The 20,643-nt window shown below is 41.0% G+C and overlaps 1 protein-coding gene across 1 annotated transcript in view; it reads right to left on the bottom strand.

The window, feature by feature from the left end:
- Nucleotides 1–963: 963 nt before the first annotated feature.
- LOC140727646 (NXPE family member 3-like) overlaps nt 964–20,643 on the bottom strand; it is a 36,813-nt gene continuing 17,133 nt past the window's right edge. The window contains exons 3-5 of the mRNA XM_073045264.1: nt 18,681–18,754; nt 17,103–17,312; nt 964–1,838 (exon numbers count right to left, since the gene is read on the bottom strand). Of these exons, the coding sequence (XP_072901365.1) occupies nt 1,285–1,838; nt 17,103–17,312; nt 18,681–18,754 (838 nt within the window). The 3' untranslated portion in view covers nt 964–1,284. The remainder of the gene's footprint in view (nt 1,839–17,102; nt 17,313–18,680; nt 18,755–20,643) is intronic.

The raw sequence follows: 20,643 nt of genomic DNA, 5'->3' as shown, positions 1-20,643 counted from the left end.
CGAATGTTAAAAGGCCTCGATAGAGTGGATGTGGAGAGGATGATGGGGGAGTCCAAGACAAGAGGACGCAGTCTCAGAACAGAGGGACTTCCTTTTAGAATGGAGATGAAGAAGAATTTCTTTAGCCACAGGGTGGTGAATTTGTGGAATTCATTGCCACAGGTGGCTGTGGAGGCCAAGATTTTGGGTATATTTAAGGAAAAGGTTGATAGATTCTTGATTAGTCAGAGCATGAAGGGATACAAGGAAAGGAAAAAGCAGGAGATTGGGGCTGAGAGGGAAATGAATCAGTCATGTTGAAATAACAGATCAGACTCAATGGGCCAAATGGCCTAATTCTTTCCCTATATCTTTTGGTTTTATGGTCTTATATATTGCTAGGGTGCCTAAGACTTTTATACAGTACTCTAGTAATTTCATGTATTTCACTCTACTGCTGCCACACATAAATATCATAACACATGTAAATGCTGATAAACCTGATTCTGATATGGGTCTCTACTGTGGACTGAGAGTGGGAAGGTGACAGGGAGAGGGGAATCGTGGTTGGAAAAAAGGGAACGGAAAAGGGAGGGAGCAGGAAGCACCAGAAAGACATTTTATGATGATCAATAAAACAATTGTTTGGAATCAAATGACTTTGCCTGGTGTCTCAGGTCTGTGTGTGTCTGCACCTGCACCAACACCCCCGGAACTCCTTCTCTGCCACCTGTCCCACATCTCTCCTGTGGGACTCCACCTTTGCCATTCCCGACATGTTTTGCTCCCTCCAGATTAACAATGCTCCTCATTGAGAAATACAGTACTGTGCAAAAGGCCCCTTAGCAATATATATGTGCCTAAGATTTTTTACCTAGTACTGTACAGAAGCCAAAAGAGCCACGCTCATCCAGTCTTTGATCATAACCTCATTATTCTTTTTACAATATTTATTTATTTTGTAATTTATAAAATAATGTCTTTGCACTGTACTGCTGCTACAGAACAATAAATTTCACATCATGATTCAGTAATAATAAACCTTAACCTGATTCTGATTCCATTCTGTATTAACTTGATTCAGCTACTTTTTCCCAATAGATTCACAGTCCCATACTCCTATTGTTTCACCTAAGTCCTGATCATAATGTGGAAAATGATTAATTTTAAAATCAGAACAGAAAGGGAAGAGTTTACAATTTTTGTGATTATGTTAAAATACCTGAATGACATAATTTAAAAAAAAATTGTTCTTGGAATTCAAATTATAAACATATCTCAGGATGAAAAAGGTTCAGGTAGCATTTAACCCTTTTTCAAAGGACACACATATGAAAGGAACACAGATACTTCATTCTTGATGATGATTTCCTTGGGGTGTAGTTCATGTGGCAGATAGTGGGCTATAGTCATCTCCCATGCATCCACAAATGCCACATTGATGCCCTCAAACATCCTTCTCATCACTAAATCAAGCTGGTAGGAGAACCAGTCACTATTATAGAGACTAATCCCTTGTGAAAGGGCCTGGACATTGGCTGTCTTTATTACAATTACTGTATCAGGACTTCTACCCAGCAAGCGTAGAATTGACCTCCGAATGTTCTGTAGTCGTCGGATGTAATGCTCCACCGGAAAAGTATTGAAATGGCACCAGATAGTGAAGGCTATAACTGTGTTCTTTCCTCCTTGAATGTCATCCAATTTATTTGCAATGAATTGCAGGTCCTGAATCGATATGGGCTGGATGCGTATTGGTTTCCCATGCGCAAAATAATCTATCTTGATCTTGTTGTCCACATCCAGAGCAAGATGGGGTCCAGTTTTCAATGAGTGGCCCAGATCGAACTTTCTGAGGCCTGAAGAGAAAATGATTTAAACAATTCTGAGTAATAATTTATTAAGTGACAACTAAAACAATATTTTACCAGCATAACCTTTCAAAGATCAATGTGTAAAACTAGAGCTACAGTGCTGTGTAAAAGTCTTAGGCTTAAATATATACCTAGGGTGCCTAGGACTTCTGCAAAGTATTGTATACTGTTTAACACAGAAGGTTGGTTGGAGAGCTGCGATAAGAGTACTTATTTTTATATTAGCTCAGTGGTAGTAAGTGCTATTTAGTAACTGGAAAGACAACGTATACTGTACTGAAAAGAGGATGCTGTCCAAGTTGCATGCAATCTTGGACAATGACTCCCACCCACTCCATAATCTACTGGTTAGGCACAGGAGTACATTCAGCCAGAGACTCATTCCACCGAGATGTAACACTGAGCGTCATAGGAAGTCATTCCAGCCTGTGGCCATCAAACTTTACAACTCCTCCCTCAGAGTGTCAGACACCCTGAGCCAATAGGCTGGTCCTGGACTTATTTCCACTTGACATGATTAACTTATTATTATTTAATTATTTATGGTTTTATATTGCTATATTTCTACACTATTTTTGGTTGGCGCGGCTGTAAGGAAACCCAATTTCCCTCGGGGTCAATAAAGTATGTTTGTTTGTCTGTCTGTCTGTCTGTGCAAAAATCTTAGGCTCCCTAGCTATATATACATGCCAAAGACTTTTGCACAGTTGTGTACATCTTTCATTCTATGTCCAGTAGTGGAGAGGCTGAAAGCATTGGTCTTCAGCAGTGATGTTAAACTTCATGTAACCTCTTCAGAAAATTTCACCAATGTACCTCGTGTTGAAGGCAAAGATAGTCAATGACAGTGATATGAAAGATTCCACAATTATATAGTTGTTATTTAAAGAGAAACTGCAGTGTTGTAAGTACTCTGGCTATGGTTGGATTGCCAAGGATGAGACATGGCGAGGATGAATTAAGGAGTGAAATACATTGTCAAAAACTATACATAGATTGAGATGACTGAGAACAGATAATCAACCATGGGAACTTTCAGAGAGATGTCATTGGTGAGTAATTAATTTGAACCAAATTCAAAATAATTTCAACCATTTGTTACCTTCTGTTTGTGGTAATACTTAGTACATTGAAATAATACAATGTTTTGATGCTAAACTTTGCATGCATCTCATGGAATTCTGTCATGTAAAATTCAGATTTTTACATCTGCTTTTGAGAGGTCTTAGATTCTCAGAATGGAAGAGGCAGTGAGCATAACTATTTCCAGGCAGAACAGCTGAAAATGCTGTCAGGTTGAAGTTGTTGGGCAGCAATGAATGTCTGCTGGAAGTATGTTTATTGAATTAGCAGAACATGCCATTTACCAGCATGATTACAGAACTGTTCAACTGAAATTCAAGTTCTGGCTTAAACTTTAACCACATGTAGAGCAACACTTGCTCAACAGGAGGAAGGGACCTCTACCTGTACCATTTAAAGGAATCGACTCCCTACAGGTCAGTTACTGGTTAATTTATTTCTCCAGGCTGCTGCATAAACCATTTACCCTGTGATGTGAAGTCTTCCCTGCAGGAAACAAAGAACATAATAAATCAAAGCTGGACTCAACCACTTGGCACCTTGAGTCTGCTCGGTCATTCAATAAGATTTTGACTGATCTCACTGAAAATGGCCATTTGTCTGTGTGTTGTGTTGAGAGGTACTCCTCCCTGCAATGAGCCCCTCAATGTTCACACTATGTTTGATCCATATGAAGACCATCATGCAAGTCAATGCTTCTCTCCTGGAGCAATAATGATCCTGTCATGTTGCAGTGTTCTGCTGTGGCAGAAGAGGCATAGAGCCAGCCAAGCCACTGGAAGGAAACTCCTAAAATAAGAAAGTGAGCAGGAGTAGGCCATTTAATGTTATATTATTGTTTTCTCATCCAATAAAATCATGGGTAACCCCAATTCCCATTTCCAGTACCATCTCCAAATCCACTCATATCTAAGCATCATAGTCTTTTTTTCTCTTACTGCACTGAGTGTAGTAAATGGTTGTTGTGTGTTCTTCATGCCGGATGTTGGAGACCTGAGAGACCCAGAGTCTCCCAGGAAACTACATCTGTGTGAAGTGCATCCAGCTGCTTGAAGACCATGTTAGGGATCTGAAGCAGCAGCTGGATGACCTTCGGCTTTTACGGGAGAGTGAGGAGATCATTATAGGGAAGTAGTCACCCCTAAATTGCAGGAGCTGGGTAGCTGAGTGACTGTTAAGAGAAATGGAAATGTGAATAGGCAGCTAGTGTCGGGCACCCCTATGGCCATTACCTTCAATAATAAGTATACTGTTTTGGATAATGTGTTGGGGGATGACCTCCCAGAGGAATGCCATGGAGACCAGGTTACTGGGTCTGAGCATGTGTCTGTGGTGCAGAAGGCAAAGAGGGTGAAGAGGGGAGCGGTAGTGAGAGGGGACTCAATAGTCAGAGGAACAGTCAGAAGATTCTGTGGATGTGAACGGGACACCCGGATGCTATGTTGCCTCCCAGGTGCCAGAGTCAGGGACATCTTGGATCGCACCCACTGCATTTTGGAGGGGGAGGGAGAGCAGCCAGATATCTTGGTACCAATGACATAGGAAGGAAAAGAAGAGGTCCTGAAGAGAGAATTTAGAGCACTAGGCAGAAGGCTGAGAAACAGGACCTCCAGGTTAGTAATTTCTGGATTGCTGCCTGTGCCACACACCAGTGAGGGTAGAAACTGAATGATTTGACAGATAAATGTGTGGCTGAGAAGCTGGTGCAGGGGCAGGGCTTCAGATTCTTGGATCATTCGGATCTCTTCTGTGAGAGGTATTAGCTGTACAAAAAGGACGGGTTGCACCTGAAGGGTCGGGGGACCAATATACTCATGGGCAGGTTTGTTACAGCTGTTGGGGAGTGTTTAAATTAATTTGGCAGGGGAATAGGAATCAGAGTGAAGGGACTCAGGATTGGACGGATGGTGAAATAACAAAGATAGCATACAGTCAGACTGTCTGGAAGGGCAGGCAGATCATAGGAGCAAATTGGAGCCAGTAGTGTGAGTATCAGTGCATGAGGGATGCAGAATTAAAAAGGGTAGCAAATACGGTATAAGAAATAAAGTGGATGATCTTGTTGCACTTTTATAAATTGTCAGGTATAATGGTGTGGCCATCACTGAATCATGGCTGAAGGATGGTTGTTGTCAGGAGCAGAATGTCCACGGTTACACGTTGTATCAGAGGGATAGGAAGGTAGGTAGAGGGGGTGCATGGCTCTGCTGATGAAGAACGGCATCAAAGCAGAAGAAAGGTGTGATATAGGATTGGAAAATGTTCAGTCTTTGGGGGTTGAGTCAAGAAACTGCAAAGGTAAAAGAACCCCATCAGTAGATGGGATGTGGACCACAGATTACAATGGGAAATAAAAAGGTATGTCAAAAAGGCAATGTTATGATAGTCACAAGAGATTTTAACATGCAGGTCGATTGGGAAAATCAGGTTGGTAATGGATCTCAAGAGAGTGAGTTTGTTGAATGCCTACGAGATGGCCTTTCAGAACAGTTTGTCGTTGAGCCTACTAGGGGATCAGCTATACTAGATTAGGTGTTATGTAATGGACTGGTGGCGCTCAGGGAACTTAAGGTAAAAGAACCCTGGGAGACAATGATCACAATATGATTGTGTTCAACTTGAAATTTGATAGGGAGTAAGTAATGTCTGACATAGCAGTATTTCAGTGGCAGAGGTTTGAGAGAGGAGTTGGCCAAAGCAAATTGGAAGGAGATGCTGGCAGGGATGACAGCAGAGCAACAATGGTGTGAGTTTCTGGGGAAAATGAGGAAGGAAGAGGATAGATGTATTCCAAAAATGAAGATATACTGAAATAGCAAAATAGTACAACTGTGGTTGACAAGGGAAGTAAAGCAAATGAGAGGGCATACAACAAAGCAACAATTAGCCATAAGATAGAGGATTGGGAAGCTTTTAAAAACCTCGGAGAGCAACTAAAAGAATTATCAGGAGGGAAAAGATGAAATCTGAAAGCAAGCTAACAACAAGATCAAAGTAGATAGTAAAAGCTTTTTCAAGTACAGTGGCATATAAAAATTTGGACACCCCGGTCAAAATTTCTGTTATTGTGAATAGTTAAGTGAGTAAAAGATGACCTGATTTTCAAAAGGCATGAAGTTAAAGTTGACACATTTCTTTAATATTTTAAGCAAGATTACTTTTTTTATTTCCATCTTTTACAGTTTCAAAATAACAGTAGAACACTGCACCACCACTCCAGAGTCTGCTAAATCTTCCTGAAGGTCTTTTGCAGTCAAACAAGGGTTTTGATTTGCCTTTCTAGCATTCCTACGAGCAGTTCTCTCCAAAGATTTTCTTGGTTTTCCAGACCTCAACCTGATCTCCACCGTTCCTGTTAACTGTAATTTCTTATTTACATTACGAACTGAGGAAACGGCTACCTGAAATGCTTTGCTATCTTCTTATAGCCTTCTCCTGCTTTGTGGGCATCATTTATTTTAATTTTCAGAGTGCTAGGCAGCTGCTTAGAGGAGCCCATGTCTGCTGCTTTTTGGGACAAGGTTTGAGGAGTCAGGGTATTTATAAAGCTTTGAAATTTGCATCACCTGGCCTTTCCTAACAATGACTGTGAACAAGCCATAGCCCTAACAAGCTAATTAAGGTCTGAGACCTTGGTATAAGTTATCTGAGAGCTCAAATCTGTTGGGGTGCCCACATTTTTGCATGGTTCTCCTTTCCGTTTTTTCTCTCTAAAATTGTACAAAACAAAAAATAATATACTAATCTTGCTTAAAATGTTGAAAAGAATGTTTCATCTTTATGACTTTTGGAGATCAGTTCATCTTTTGCTCACTTAGCTATTCACAGTGACAGAAATTTTGACCAGGGGTTCCCAAACATTTGCATGCCACTGTACGTAAAAAAATAAAAGAAAGATGAGAGTGGATATAGGACCGCTAGAAAATGAGACAGGAGAAATAATAATGGGGGACAAGGAGATGGCAGATGAACTAAATTAGTATTTTGTATCTGTCTTCACTGTGAAAGACACTAGCAGTATGCCAAATGTTGAAGTGGGTGAGGAAGAGAAGTGATTGCAGTTATTATTACAAGGGAGAAGATGCTCAAAAAGCTTCTCCATGGATTGCCACCTTGTCGTGGTGGAGAAGTTTGTGTGGTCCTGAGATTCTGAGAGTGATGCCGACTGGAGCTACGCTCCTGGCAGGGTCATCCATGGCGGTAAGGTCGAGGGTGAGGTCTCTGACAAAGAACAATTCGAACAAGACCTCAGTGGTGGAACAGATGGATGAAGTTACTTGGAACTCAATGGCTGTGAAGGCAGATGAAGGCTGCAACAAATTCATCAGCTCCAATCGTCGTGGTTTCCATGCCATTGGAATCATTTGATTGATCTGTGAAGTATCGTGTTCTTCTTGGAGTGCAACATCAAGTACACATTAAACAAATACACGTACAGGTGTCTTCACTCTGTGGGCCACAATAGATCAATGGAACGAAGACCATCATCCTTGACCTCGAGGGATAGTCATGACAACGACGGCTCAAAAAGCTGAAAGGCCTAAGTGTACATAAGTCACCTAGACCAGATGAACTGCACTCTAGGGTTCTGAAAAAGGTAGTGGTAGAGATTGTGGAGGCATGAGTAATGACCTTTCAAAAATCTTTGGACTATCGCATGGTGCCATAGGACTGTAAAACTGCAAATGTCACTCCACTCTTAAAGAAAGGACGAAGGCAGCAGGATTGAAATTATAGACCAGTTATCCTGACCTCAGTGGTTGGGATGATGTTGGAGTCAATTGTTAAGGATGAGGGGATGGAATACTTGGTGACACAGGACAAGATAGGACAAAATCAGCATGTTTTCCCTAAGGGAAAATATTGCCTGTTGAATCTGTTGGAATTCTTTGAGTAGGATAGATAAAGGGGATGCAGTAGATGTTGTATATTTGGATTTTCAGAAGGCCTTTAACAAGGTGCCACACATGAGGCTGCTTACCAAGTTCGGAACCATGGTATTATCGGAAAGTTACTGGCATGGTTATAGCATTGGCAGTGGGTGGGGATGAAAGCATCCTTTTTTTTGGTTTTCATTTCAGGAGGTCTAGAATACAAGAGCAGGGATGTGATGCTGAGGCTTTATAAGGCACTGGTGAGGCCTCTCCTTGAGTATTGTGAACTGATTTGGGCTCTACATCTAAGAAAAGATATGAGGGTATTGAAGAGGATTTAGAGGGTTTTCACAAGAATGATTCCGGGAATGAAAGTGTTAACATATGAGGAATGGTTGACAGCTCTGGGTCTGTACTCGCTGGAACTTAGAAGGATGAGGGGGGATCTCACTGAAACCTTAAGAATGTTGAAAGACCTAGATAAAGTTGATGTGGAAAGGATTTTGTCCCATGGTGGGACAATCTTGGACAATAGAACACAGCCTCAAGATAAAGGGGCATCTACTTAAAGCAGAGATGCAGAGAAATTTCTTTAGCCAGAGGGTGATGAATTTGTGGAATTTATTACCACGGGCGGCTGTAGAGGCCAGGTCACTAGGTGTATTTTAGATGGAGATTCATAGGTTCTTGATTGGACAATGCATCAAAGGAGCTAGATAGGTATCCTATGGATAGGGGAATCAAGGGATATGGGGACAAGGCAGGAACCAGGTATTGATAGTAGATGATCAGCCATGATCTCAGAATGGTGGTGCAGGCTCGAAGGGCCTAATGGTCTACTTCTGCACCTATTGTCTATTGTTATGTGGAGAATGTGGGGGAGTGGGGCTGAAGAGGGAAAAGTAAAGGATAAGCCATGACTGAATGGTGGAGCAGACTCGATGAGCCAAATGGCCTGATTTTGCTCCTATGTCTTATGGTCTTATGGAAATGGCAAAACATACTGCCCAAGGTGTGAAAAGGAGCAACAACTGACAATTTGTAGAATACCTACGAGATGGCTTTTAGAGCAGTTTGTGGTTGAGCCCAATAGGGGATCAGTTGTTCTGGACTGAGTGTTGCGTAATGAGCTGGATTTGCTTAGGGAGCTTAAGGTGAGGAGCCCTTGGAACCATCAGTTAAGGTGAGGAACCATCATTGTGTGGTTTGGAGCTGCCAACAAGCAGGATAGAACCAGACTACAGCGCACAGTGAGGACTGCCGAGAGCATCATTGGAGCCTCCCTGCCCTGTGTTGTGGACCTGTACTCTTCCAGGTTGAAGAAGAGGGTGGGGAACATCATAAAGGACTCATTCCATCCTGCACATGGACTGTTTGATCTGCTTCCGTCTGGTAGGTGCTTCAGATCCCTCCACACTAAGACTAATCGGCATTGGAGAAGTTTTTTCCCGACTGCGGTCACTTTGCTGAACAGTTAACTGCCGGTTAACTGACGGCTAACTATTACTTGGATTGCACTACCTGTATGTATAATCTATATTTTCATTTATATTTATCATTATTATTGTTATGAGCAGAGAGACAACATCTGCCGGAAGTAAATTCCTTGTATGTGCATAGGTACTTGGCAATTAAAGTCTGATTCTGATTCTGATAATATGATAGAATTCGTCCTGCTATTTGAGAGGGAGCAGCTGAAGTCAAATGTATCAGTATTACAGTGGAGTAGAAGGATGAAAGAGGCATGAGAGGGGAGCTGGCCAAAGATGATCGGAAAGGGACACTAGCAGCCAAATGGCCTCATTCTGCTCCTATGTCTTATGGTCTTTTTTTGAAAACACACTTCATCTGAGGAGTTGCAACTCTTCTGGGTAGCCTATTTGTGAGAACCAAAGATTCACTGTCTGCCAGGTGACCAAATGTTTTCTCATCTCTGTCCTGAATGGCCAGCCCCATGTTTTGAGACAGTAACTTCTGGTTATGGACACTCCACTGAAATTACCCTGACTGTCCCTAAGAATTTTCTGTGTTGCCATGACAGAGCCATGCATTCTACTAAACTCAGAAAAGTATGGTTTAATCAACATGATCTCTCTTATTATGACAGATCCAAGCTCCCAGAAATCAATTGTGAATCTTCACTAAACTCCATCTCACACAAGTATCTTCTTCCTCCGCACTCTATTTCCCACACAAAGTCTCATTGGGGCTCTGTAGAATTCATGAAAAAGAGTCTACTCTTGCATTATTTCATGATATTTATTTAACTTCTTTACAGTTCACCATTATGCTTGGTATAATATTTTGTGTCTCAATTTATAAAGGAACCATATTAATTTTGGATAATCTTTTCATATTTACTTTTACATGGAAGTCCTCACACTCTTTTCCTTTCCATCTGTATTGTTCTGCAGGCTTCTGAAATGTCCCCAGTCTTCAGACTTACTGGAGATCTAGGCCTCATATGGAGCCAGTGATCATTAATGGAGAATGTGTGGAGCAGGTTAAGACCTACAAGTATCTGGGAGTACAGTTAGACGAGAAGCTAGACTGGACTGCCAACACAGATGCCTTGTGCAGGAAGGCACAGAGTCGACTGTACTTCCTTAGAAGGTTGGCGTCATTCAATGTCTGTAGTGAGATGCTGAAGATGTTCTATAGGTCAGTTGTGGAGAGCGCCCTCTTCTTTGTGGTGGCGTGTTGGGGAGGAAGCATTAAGAAGAGGGACGCCTCACGTCTTAATAAGCTGGTAAGGAAGGCGGGCTCTGTCGTGGGCAAAGTACTCGAGAGTTTAACATCGGTAGCTGAGCGAAGGGCGCTGAGTAGGCTACGGTCAATTATGGATAACTCTGAACATCCTCTACATAGCACCATCCAGAGACAGAGAAGCAGTTTCAGCGACAGGTTACTATCGATGCAATGCTCTCAGACAGGATGAAGAGGTCAATACTCCCCAGTGCCATTAGGCTTTACAATTCTACCGCCAGGACTTAAGAACTTTTTAAAAGCTATTATTAATGCTTTTTGAGATAGTGATTTAGATGCATATCATATTTTTTTACTGAGTTAAGTATTGTATGTAATTAGTTTTTGCTACAACAAGTGTATGGGACATTGGAAAAAAGTTGAATTTCCCCATGGGGATGAATAAAGTATCTATCTATCTATCTATCTATCTATCTATCTATCTTTTCAGCAGGGTACACTTTTCATTTGAATCGATATTACCTTTACATTCCAAAGCTTTACCACTGTCCTAGCTTATTTGTCTCAATATTTGTATATTACTTGTCAGCTATTTCTGATTGTTTTTAAAGTTAACCATTGTTAGTTTATAAATAATACTTTACTTGCAGCCTAAGTAGACATTGCAGCAAATTCTTTCTCAGTAAAAAGGCTTCTTCCCTTCGATTGCAGTCTTGATAAAGAGACTCAACCTGAAATATCGACTGCTTTCTCCTCCATAGACCTGCTAGTTCATCCAACCATTTGTGTGTGTTGCTCTGAATATTCAGCATTCACAAAATTGCTTGTGTTTATTCTTTTTCTCTTGCCATGGACAACCTATAATAGTCAGTGAAGCCCTTTCCCAACATTTCCTTGACTCTGTTCAGTTTGCTATATTCAGCTAGAAGACAGCTTCCAATTGTGTTCAATCACTTTCGATCTTTATATAAAATTCTATATTATGATCATCGTGTAACCCTCTCACCAGGATCAGATGCAAACCTGGCTCGGTAGCTAACTCTGTAAACAGCCATGTGACTCAGTGGTGAGAAGGCCACCTTTATAACAATATACATCTAGGGTCAGTATGATTTGGGGTTCAACAAACAGGAAAGTTGGGATGTTCCAATTAACGGAACCTTGATTTGAGTGAATGCTGTCCTTACAGAATTACCCATCACCAAGAAATGACACACCAGCATAAAATTATAAAGAAAGTATATTTACCAATTTCAGCTTTATCAAACAGATAATGAGAGAAAGAAAAGGAAGAACAAAACTAATAGGCCCCATTTCAGTTAGACCAGTCTAAATGTGCACAAGACCATTGGAGCCTCATCTCCTTCAAAAGCTGGGTATGGCCATTACTCACAGCTTTGAATTCTCATCACTAATCACTGACAGAACTTCCCATCTTGGACTCCATCTCGTGAAGCACTCCTTGCAATAGCCTCTTCCTTACCTTCTCCTCCGCATTTCCCACCAGAAGACCATGAACCCCACCACTGTCTGTCATAAATCTCTCTCTGCCCAGCTCTCTGGAACTTTCTCCCAATCCCACCATTCTGATTGGCTGACTAACCATTCCTAAGTTGAACAATACGGCTCCGTATCTTTACCTGAAACCACTGGGAACGCCAAGGATTTTCTGGAGGAGATGTGACCCTGTATAAAACTTGGTTCCTCAACTCCAGCTTGCTCCATTCCCTCATTGGTAGGGTGTTTTGTCTTTTCAAGTTGGGCCATACTCCCTTTGGCAACAGATGACTAAATGGCACCTTTACTGTACAAGGGTTGGGCTGCTGCCAATTCCACAGGACTCAAGGCAGGCAACTGCTTTGTATCCAGAGCAGTTAAGTTGCAATATGCCTGTGGAATAGCACAACCAGAAGCTCTCAAATGATCCACAGCTCTATCCTGCCATAGTCTTGCCTCTGATTTCCCCACTGTGGAAAACGCGCACATTGCTTTAACACTAGAGGCACTCCCGTTCTTCGAGGTGCCAGGTTGTTCTCTTACTGGGTCTCTCTGAAGCTTCCTGACTTCCTTTTCTGTTTAAGCAACTTTAAAGTTATTTTCCAAAGGTTTTCTTGTCCTTTGCGCTCCTGCTTGAAATGTCCATCCTCACCACAGTGGTAATGTAAAATACTGGTCGCTTCCCTTGTTCAGAGCCACTGTCAGCAGCAGCTCTCTGCTTAGTACATCCTACTGGTGGGTTCACTTTCTTATTGGACTTGTCACGCTTGGTGGCAGCACTAGCCGACATCAACCAAGAAACCTCGGCTTGCAGGTTTTTCACTCCATCCTGCAAAACTCCCATCTGTGTGGCTTGACTTCAGAAAACACTCTCAACCTATGGTCTTTGAGTCTCCACAGGTATGTGTTGCATTTATCAATAGTAATTGTTGAAACCAGCTCAGAATTTAATTCAGCTGCACAAGGACCTATTCCACCTTTCACATCAGACAACTTCTATCTCTCACTTTGCAGAAACGAGATCAACTTGTATTTAAAGTCTTCACTCTCAGCAACTTACAATTCATCTTTAACGTTTTTACCCTCAGCTACATGGCCACTTCACTACAAGTAAGGATGGCCCTCTCCAGGCAGCGCAACTTCAGTTACGTCACTACTAGTCTGGATTAACATGACATTCTTACCAGCCAATTGATCTAACTGCCATTCAACCAATGTGACTTTCCTCAATACTTTTACAGAACTCCGTACTCTAATTAGCAGTTCATCAGGACTTTGAATATCCACCCCGCTCAGAACACAAGTATTATTTGTGGATAATCTCTCCAAATCACAACATATCTTAATTCCTGTGGCGTCTATAATAAAGTACCTTCATCACTTTCACTGACACAGGCTTAAATACACAAACCACTTAACAATACTTAAACAGCACTCACATATTATTCACTGAATCCTGGACAATCTCCCACAAATGTAACCCTCTCACCGGGCTCATATACAAATTTGGTGTGATAACTAACTCTGCTAACTGCCATGTGAGTCAGCAGTGAAGAGGCCACCTTTATAACAATATAAGTCTAGAGTCTGTATGATTGGAGCTTAACCAAACAGGGGAGTTGGGATATTCTGATTATCAGTACCCGGATTTGAGCTAATGCTGCATAAATATTGCCCATACGGAATTAACCATCACCAAGAAATGACAAATCACACACTAGCATAAAATATGAAAGTATGTTACCAATTTCAGCTTTATCAAACAGTTATTAAGAAAAAGAAAATAAAGAATAAAATTAAAGGGCCCTTTACAGTTAGACAGATCTAAATGACCGTTGAAGCCCATCTCTTCCAAAAGCTGGGTATAACCATTACTCACAGCACTGCATTCTCATCACCAGTCACCAGTACAGCTTCCCATCTTGGACTCCATCTCACAAAACACTCCTTCCAATCACCTCTTCCCGATCTTCTCTTCTCTGCATCTCCCGCCAAAAGACCACAAACCCCACCACTGTCCATCACAAATCTCTGTCATTCTAGCTCTCCCTAGAACCTTCTCCCAATCCTACCATCCTGATTGGCTGACACAACATTCCTAAGTTGAACAATATGGCTCCTTGTCTTTAGCTGAAACCAAAACATTCTACCAGCAGGACATACTAGTTTTACAGATAAATAGTAAAATGAAATACCTCAAAGCACAGCAGGAAAAATCATAACCAGGGCATTAAAATTGCTTACTTAATCAGAATCAGAATCAGAATCAGAATCAGACTTTAATCGCCAAGTACCTAGGCACATACAAGGAATTTACTTCCGGCAGATGTTGTCTCTCTGCTCATAACAATAATAATGATAAATATAAATGAAAATATAGATTATACATACAGGTAGTGCAATCCAAGTAATAGTTAGCTGACAGTTATCCGCCAAGTGACCGCAGTAGGGAAAAAACTTCTCCAGTGCCTATTAGTCTTAGTCTGGAGGGATCTGAAGCGCCTACCAGATGGAAGCAGATCAAACAGACCGTGCGCAGGATGGGAGGAGTCCTTTATGATGTTCCCCGCCCTCTTCTTCAACCTGGAAGAGTACAGGTCCACAATAGAGGGCAGGGAGGCTCCAATGATGCGCTCAGCAGTCCTCACTGTGCGCTGTAGTCTGGTTCTATCCTGCTTGGTGGCGGCTCCAAACCACACAATGATGGAGGTGCACAGGACAGAGTCAATGACTGCAGTGTAGAACTGCAGCAGCAATTCCTGAGGCAGACCATATTTCCTCAAGAGCCGCAGGAAATACATCTGCTGCTGGGCTTTCTTCAGGATGGAGCTGATGTTCTGCTCCCACTTCAGATCCTGAGAGATGGTGGTTCCCAGGAACCTGAAGTTCTCCACGGTGGACACAGGGCTGCTGAGGACTGTGAGGGGAGACATAGCGAGGGGATATCTCCTGAAATCCACTATCATCTCCTTTGTCTTGAGTGTGTTCAGCTCCAGATTGTTCCGACTGCACCAGAGCACCAGTTGGTCCACCTGCTGTCGATATGCAGACTCATCACTATTCTGGATGAGTCCGATGACAGTAGTGTCGTCTGCAAACTTCAAAAGCTTCACATAGGGGTTGGAGGAGGTGCAGTCATTGGTGTAGAGGGAGATCACCAGATACTTAGTGTTACAGTATATTTAAAAGTTTCTGTTCCTTCACTGACTCCTTATTGCACTGCTGTGGGAAAACATCTGTTCTATACTCTATGAATTCATCCTTATACTATATTGTTAATTTGATAAATCTAGTCTATATGTAAAGTCACCTATGATTATTGTATTGACTTTGTCACAATTTCCTGTCTCCAATTTCCTAATTTATTTAATACCCTACATTATCATTTCCAACAAACTATCTGCTGGGGGAACTTAGTGGTCTGAACAGCATCTGTGGGAGACATCATGACTTCATGACATTTCAACCCAAAACGTTTCCTCCCACTTTTTTTTCCATCAAAACTAAATTTACTTTATTTTCTGATTTATAATTCTTCACCACTACTGCCCATATTCCATTCCTCTGAGTTCTTTCATCTTTTACATTTTGCCTCTCTCCTCTCAAAGTTAAGCATCATGGAATATTTAAAAACAATGATCATTTTACAATCATCTTCCAGTAAAAGTTATTAGATGGTTCCCATTTAGTTGAATTTCTGTTGCTGAATCACTTGTTATGAATGATGCGTACATTCTGATGAAGAGCTTTCAATCATGATTTGTACCACTTTTCCTTCTTCTAATTCCAAGTACACAGGTGACCTCCATGTTACAACCATTGGAATAATGTAAATTTGTCTTTATAGACTTTATGAATCACAATTCAATATTTTGAGGTACAGTAGGAAATTTGCTCTCATGGAATTTATTTAGGAAAGGCACTAAATAAATAAATACATTATTTTCCAATGTAGGTTCTTGATGCATGTGCAGGTGGTCACAGCTTCATGCTATGGAAAACTGTGAGATGGATTATCTTCTCGGAATGCATCCCACCACTAACCCCTCTACAAGAGACACAATAGAATCAATGAAAGGCCGCATCTAACAGGATGGACAAATAACCAATATACAAAAGACAACAAACAGTGCAAACACAAAAGGAAAGCAAAGGTTTCCAGAGGTTATGGGACCAGTTCAATGATGGGGTGAGTGAAGTTGAGTTAAGTTATCCTCTCAAGTTGAGGAGTAAGAACTGTTTCTGAACCTGTTGGTGTGGGTCCTGAGGCTCCTGTATTTTCTTCCTGATGGCAGCAGTGAAAAGAGTGCATGACCTGGATGGTGGGGTTCCTTGATGATGGAAGCTGCTTTCACTCAACAGTACTCTGTGTAGACATGCTCAATAGTGGAAAATCATTTCATGTGATGGACTGGGCCATATCCACTACTTTTTTGTAGGCTTTGCTACTTTCTGTTACTGTTAGCCCAGATATTGTGATTGGTATATTTAGCAAGTAGAACAAAATTGACTTGTTTCAAGCATTGTTCTCAACTGATCATACATTAAGACCTTTGTAAGTATTTCTGGGAGCTATTACCCGGCTAGAACCAAATAAGATCTATTGATGTAATTTGGACAGGCAAAAAATATGGTTGTCCTTGGAGAAGCTCAAACTGAAGACATTTCTTTTATTGAAAAAATACCTCATAATTGTCAGCACTTTGAATTCCATGAATTATTACAGCTTTTCCTCCCAGTGTGCAAGTCTGAGATTGGTGGGTTCATGATGAGCCGTCTTTGCATGCACACCCAAAGTTTCCAATTGTCTACTTTTAACTGGTGGATTTTATTATAATATTTGTCAGGTTTTTTTTCTGTGTGGAAGTATTATTGCCTATTTTGTATAATTCAGAGATTGTACGTGTCCTTGCAGCTTAGGTGTTTTATGGAGAAATGGTAACGCTATTCATCCTCAAGAAGCATAAAATGTTCATGTGCAAGAAAGTGTAAGTTGCACGAGAAGAACACAGACTTGATTATGAATTGGAGTAAATATAAAGCCTAAAGCATTAGACTACAATGAATAATGAGAAATGGGAATCCTGACCTGGTACAAAACGTATCAAATACTCAAACCACTGACGTATAGTGGAATCTCCAAAAATATAAACAAATTTCCCACGAAGACAGCTGATAACATTTGCTGGCGTGTCAAAGTTTTGAAGTCTACAGGTCTTTGATATCCATTTATCCTGATAATAAAATCCAGCTGGTGAAAGGAATGGCTTGCCAGGGAGACATTCACTGAGATTTTTGCCTAGAAATTAGGAGACAGAAATTTAAGTACAATGCCTTTGATTTATAATCCATTGTTTAAAAGCATTAATGTCAAACTTCAAGAGAATATTAAACAAAAAATTAGTAATGAAAATCATGTGAAAATCTGCAGATGCTGGAAATCCAAACCAACACACACACAATATGCTGGAGGAACTCAGCAGGCCAGGCAGCTTCTATGGAAAAGAGTAAACAGTCTATGTTTCAGGCTGAGACCCTTCTTCAGGTCTAGAAAGGAAGTGGAGAAGTCAGTGTAAGAAAGTGGGGAGGGGGGAGGAAGAAGTACATGGTGGTAGGTGATGGGTGAAGCTGGGAGAAGGGGAGGGGTGCAATGAAGAGCTGGGAAGTTGATTGGTGAACGAGATAAAGGGCTCTGATAGGAGACTATAGAAGACTATGGAAGAAAGGTAAAGGGGAGGAGCATCAGAAGGAGACAATGAGCAGGTAAGGAGACAAGGTGAGAAGGTGAGAAATGGATACAGAAAATGGGAATGATGAAGGGGGAGCAATTACCAGAAATTCGAGACCTCGATCTTTATAACATCAAGTTGGGGGCTACCAGAAGGAATATAAGCAATGACAACATGTGGGAAAATGAAATGAAATTATTTAGATGGAATAACATAGAAAGTAAACAAGCTCCTAAAAATTGTGCTTGATATGTCAATGTAGCAAAAAAAAAATGACATGAATTTCAAATGCATCTTTCATGTTCACTTCAGTGTCTCTCAGAGCAATCTAAAGCCAATGTAGGGACTTTAAAAAGGGTGCAATCACCATTGTAAAATGAGAAATTTTGGAGTTAATTTGGCAAAGACCAACAAATGTATTCTAATAATGACCAAACAATCTGTCAGAATAATGCTGGCTGAAAGTGTCTGAACAACCATTCCCCTCCTCCTCTTTGAACATATGCTTTGGGATGCCAAAATTGCCTGAGGAGATAGAGCCAGCCCCAGTTCAATGCATAGCATCTGCAAAAGTGCAGTATTCCTTCATACTTCATAGACAGCATAGATATTCAGACAACTTATTTAAATTAAAAATTAGGATCAGGATAACATGTGGAGCTTCAAGCACTTGAGAATTTTCCACATTAAGAAAAGCAAATTCATCAACACAATCCTATTTGTATTGAACAACCAAGTAAATTCATGTTGCAACAAACAAAATACAGTATTTGTTTCTAATATGTTCCTAAAATTAATAAAAATCTATGTAAGGTATTAAATTCAGTTTAGGATATAAGAGAATCTTCAGCATGGAAGAACTACTCCCAACATTACTAACATAATCCCTCATACACAAATCTCTAATTTGTTAAGTCAGTATATTAGTATTATCTTACCTGAATGAGGTGAAGGCTTTACAATTACATAACCTTGATCTTTGGGTAATATTGGCCTCTTGATATTTTTCTGACTGAAAATATATTATTATTTCTTAATTTACTGCACCCATGAAATGTGACATATAAATGTTTAATTTTGTAGGAAGCATAGAGATAAAAGAGGATAGTTTATCATTTGAGCATATTGTTACCCAAAGACAGAGCCAGCAACAACTGATTGTTAATTCAAGGGGGTGGGTGATAGCCAGAAGTTGTGATACCAATGATATAACTAAGAAAAGGGATAAGGTCCTGAAGAAATAATATGAGGAGCTAAGGAAGAACTTGAAAAGCAGGACCTCAAGGATGAGAATCTCTAGATTGCTGCCTCTGCCATGTGTCAGTGAGGGTAAAAGTAGGATGATTTGGCAAATAAGTATGTGGCTGAAGAACTAGTGTAGGGAACAGGGTTTCAGACTTGTGGATCATGGGTTCTCTTCAGGGGAAGGTATGAGCTGTATGAAAAGGAAAGGTTACTTCTGAACTCGAGGAGGACCAATATCCTTGCAGACAGGTTTGCTAGAGCAGTTGGAGAGGGTTGAAACGAGTTTGGTAGGGGGATGGGAAACTGAATGATAAGTTAGAGGATGGGGCAGTTGTTGTAAAGGTAGATTCAGTGTGCAGAGCAATTGTGAGGAAGGATAGGCAGTGAATAGGGTATTAATGCAGTCTGTTGGATGGGTTGAAATGTGTCTATTTTAGTGACAGAAATATGAGGAACAAGGGTAATGAACTTAGAGCATGGATTAATACATGGGGCTACAATGTTAAGGCCATTACAGAGACTTGGCTGTCAAAAGGTCAGAAATGGCTACTGAATGTTCCGGAAATTAGCTGTTTCAAAAGGGAGGAAGGTAAAAGAGATGGGGAATGGCATTGCTAATCAAGGATAGTTTCAAAGCTGCAGAAAGGGAGGATGTCCACTGAGTCAGTGTGGGTGGAAGTAAGGAATATGAAGGGAGCAATCACTCTACTAGGAGCATTCATAGGCCATCCAATAACACTAGAGACACTAAGTCCAGATCAGGAGAGAGATTTTTGAAAATTGCAAAAGTAACATGGTTGTTGTCATGGGTGATTTCAACTTTCCTAATATTAATTGACAACACCTTAGTGTTTAGATAAGGTGGAATTTGTTAGATGCATCCAGAAAGGACTGCTTGCATATTATATATACAGGCTGATAGAGGCGGCCATAGTAGATTTGGTCGGGTGGGAGATCTCTCAGTGGAAAAGCAATTCAGAGTCAGTGACCACAACTTCATGAGCTTTACCGAGGCATTGGACAGGGATAGAAAGTCCTGATAAATGGTCTCAGCCTGAAATGATGACTGTTTACTCCACTCCATAGACGCTGCCTGACCTGCTGTGTTCTCCCAGAATTCTGTGTGCGTTACTCTGGATTTCCAGCATCTGCAGAATCACATGTATGTGATTTACTACACTGTCAGTTTTTTATTCTGTGAATTGTCACTAGTGATGAAAGGCGTCATGGGTACTTCTGCTAAGACACATCTATTTACGAATAACCTAACCACCAATGCCCAAAGGCTGGCAATGGAACCAAGTCTTGCTTGGGTTTCAGACTACAGGATTACCACATGAATCTTGCAACAGGTCAGACATTAGCAGGCTCCAATAGAAATTGTTTTTTATAAACCATCTACAACATTTCGTGGAAGGCAGATTGGCGTGATCTGAGTGTGATTATGCCCACTACCACCACAGTTTTGGAGGTTTCCCGTATTAAAGTGCTTATACTTCCAGATCAACAATAATCTCCCATCCTCAGAAGGGATAAAAGAAAGCAAAAACTAAACAGCTGGAGGATGTGGGCATGCCAAGCAGCACTTGTGGAGGCAGAGGGCTAGTCAACGTTTCAGGCCGAGACCCTGCATCAGCATCGACAATTCAATATCTT

Source organism: Hemitrygon akajei, chromosome 5, assembly GCF_048418815.1.
Source record: "Hemitrygon akajei chromosome 5, sHemAka1.3, whole genome shotgun sequence".
Taxonomy (NCBI): Eukaryota; Metazoa; Chordata; class Chondrichthyes; order Myliobatiformes; family Dasyatidae; genus Hemitrygon; species Hemitrygon akajei.
This window is presented reverse-complemented; position numbering and strand designations above follow the sequence as displayed.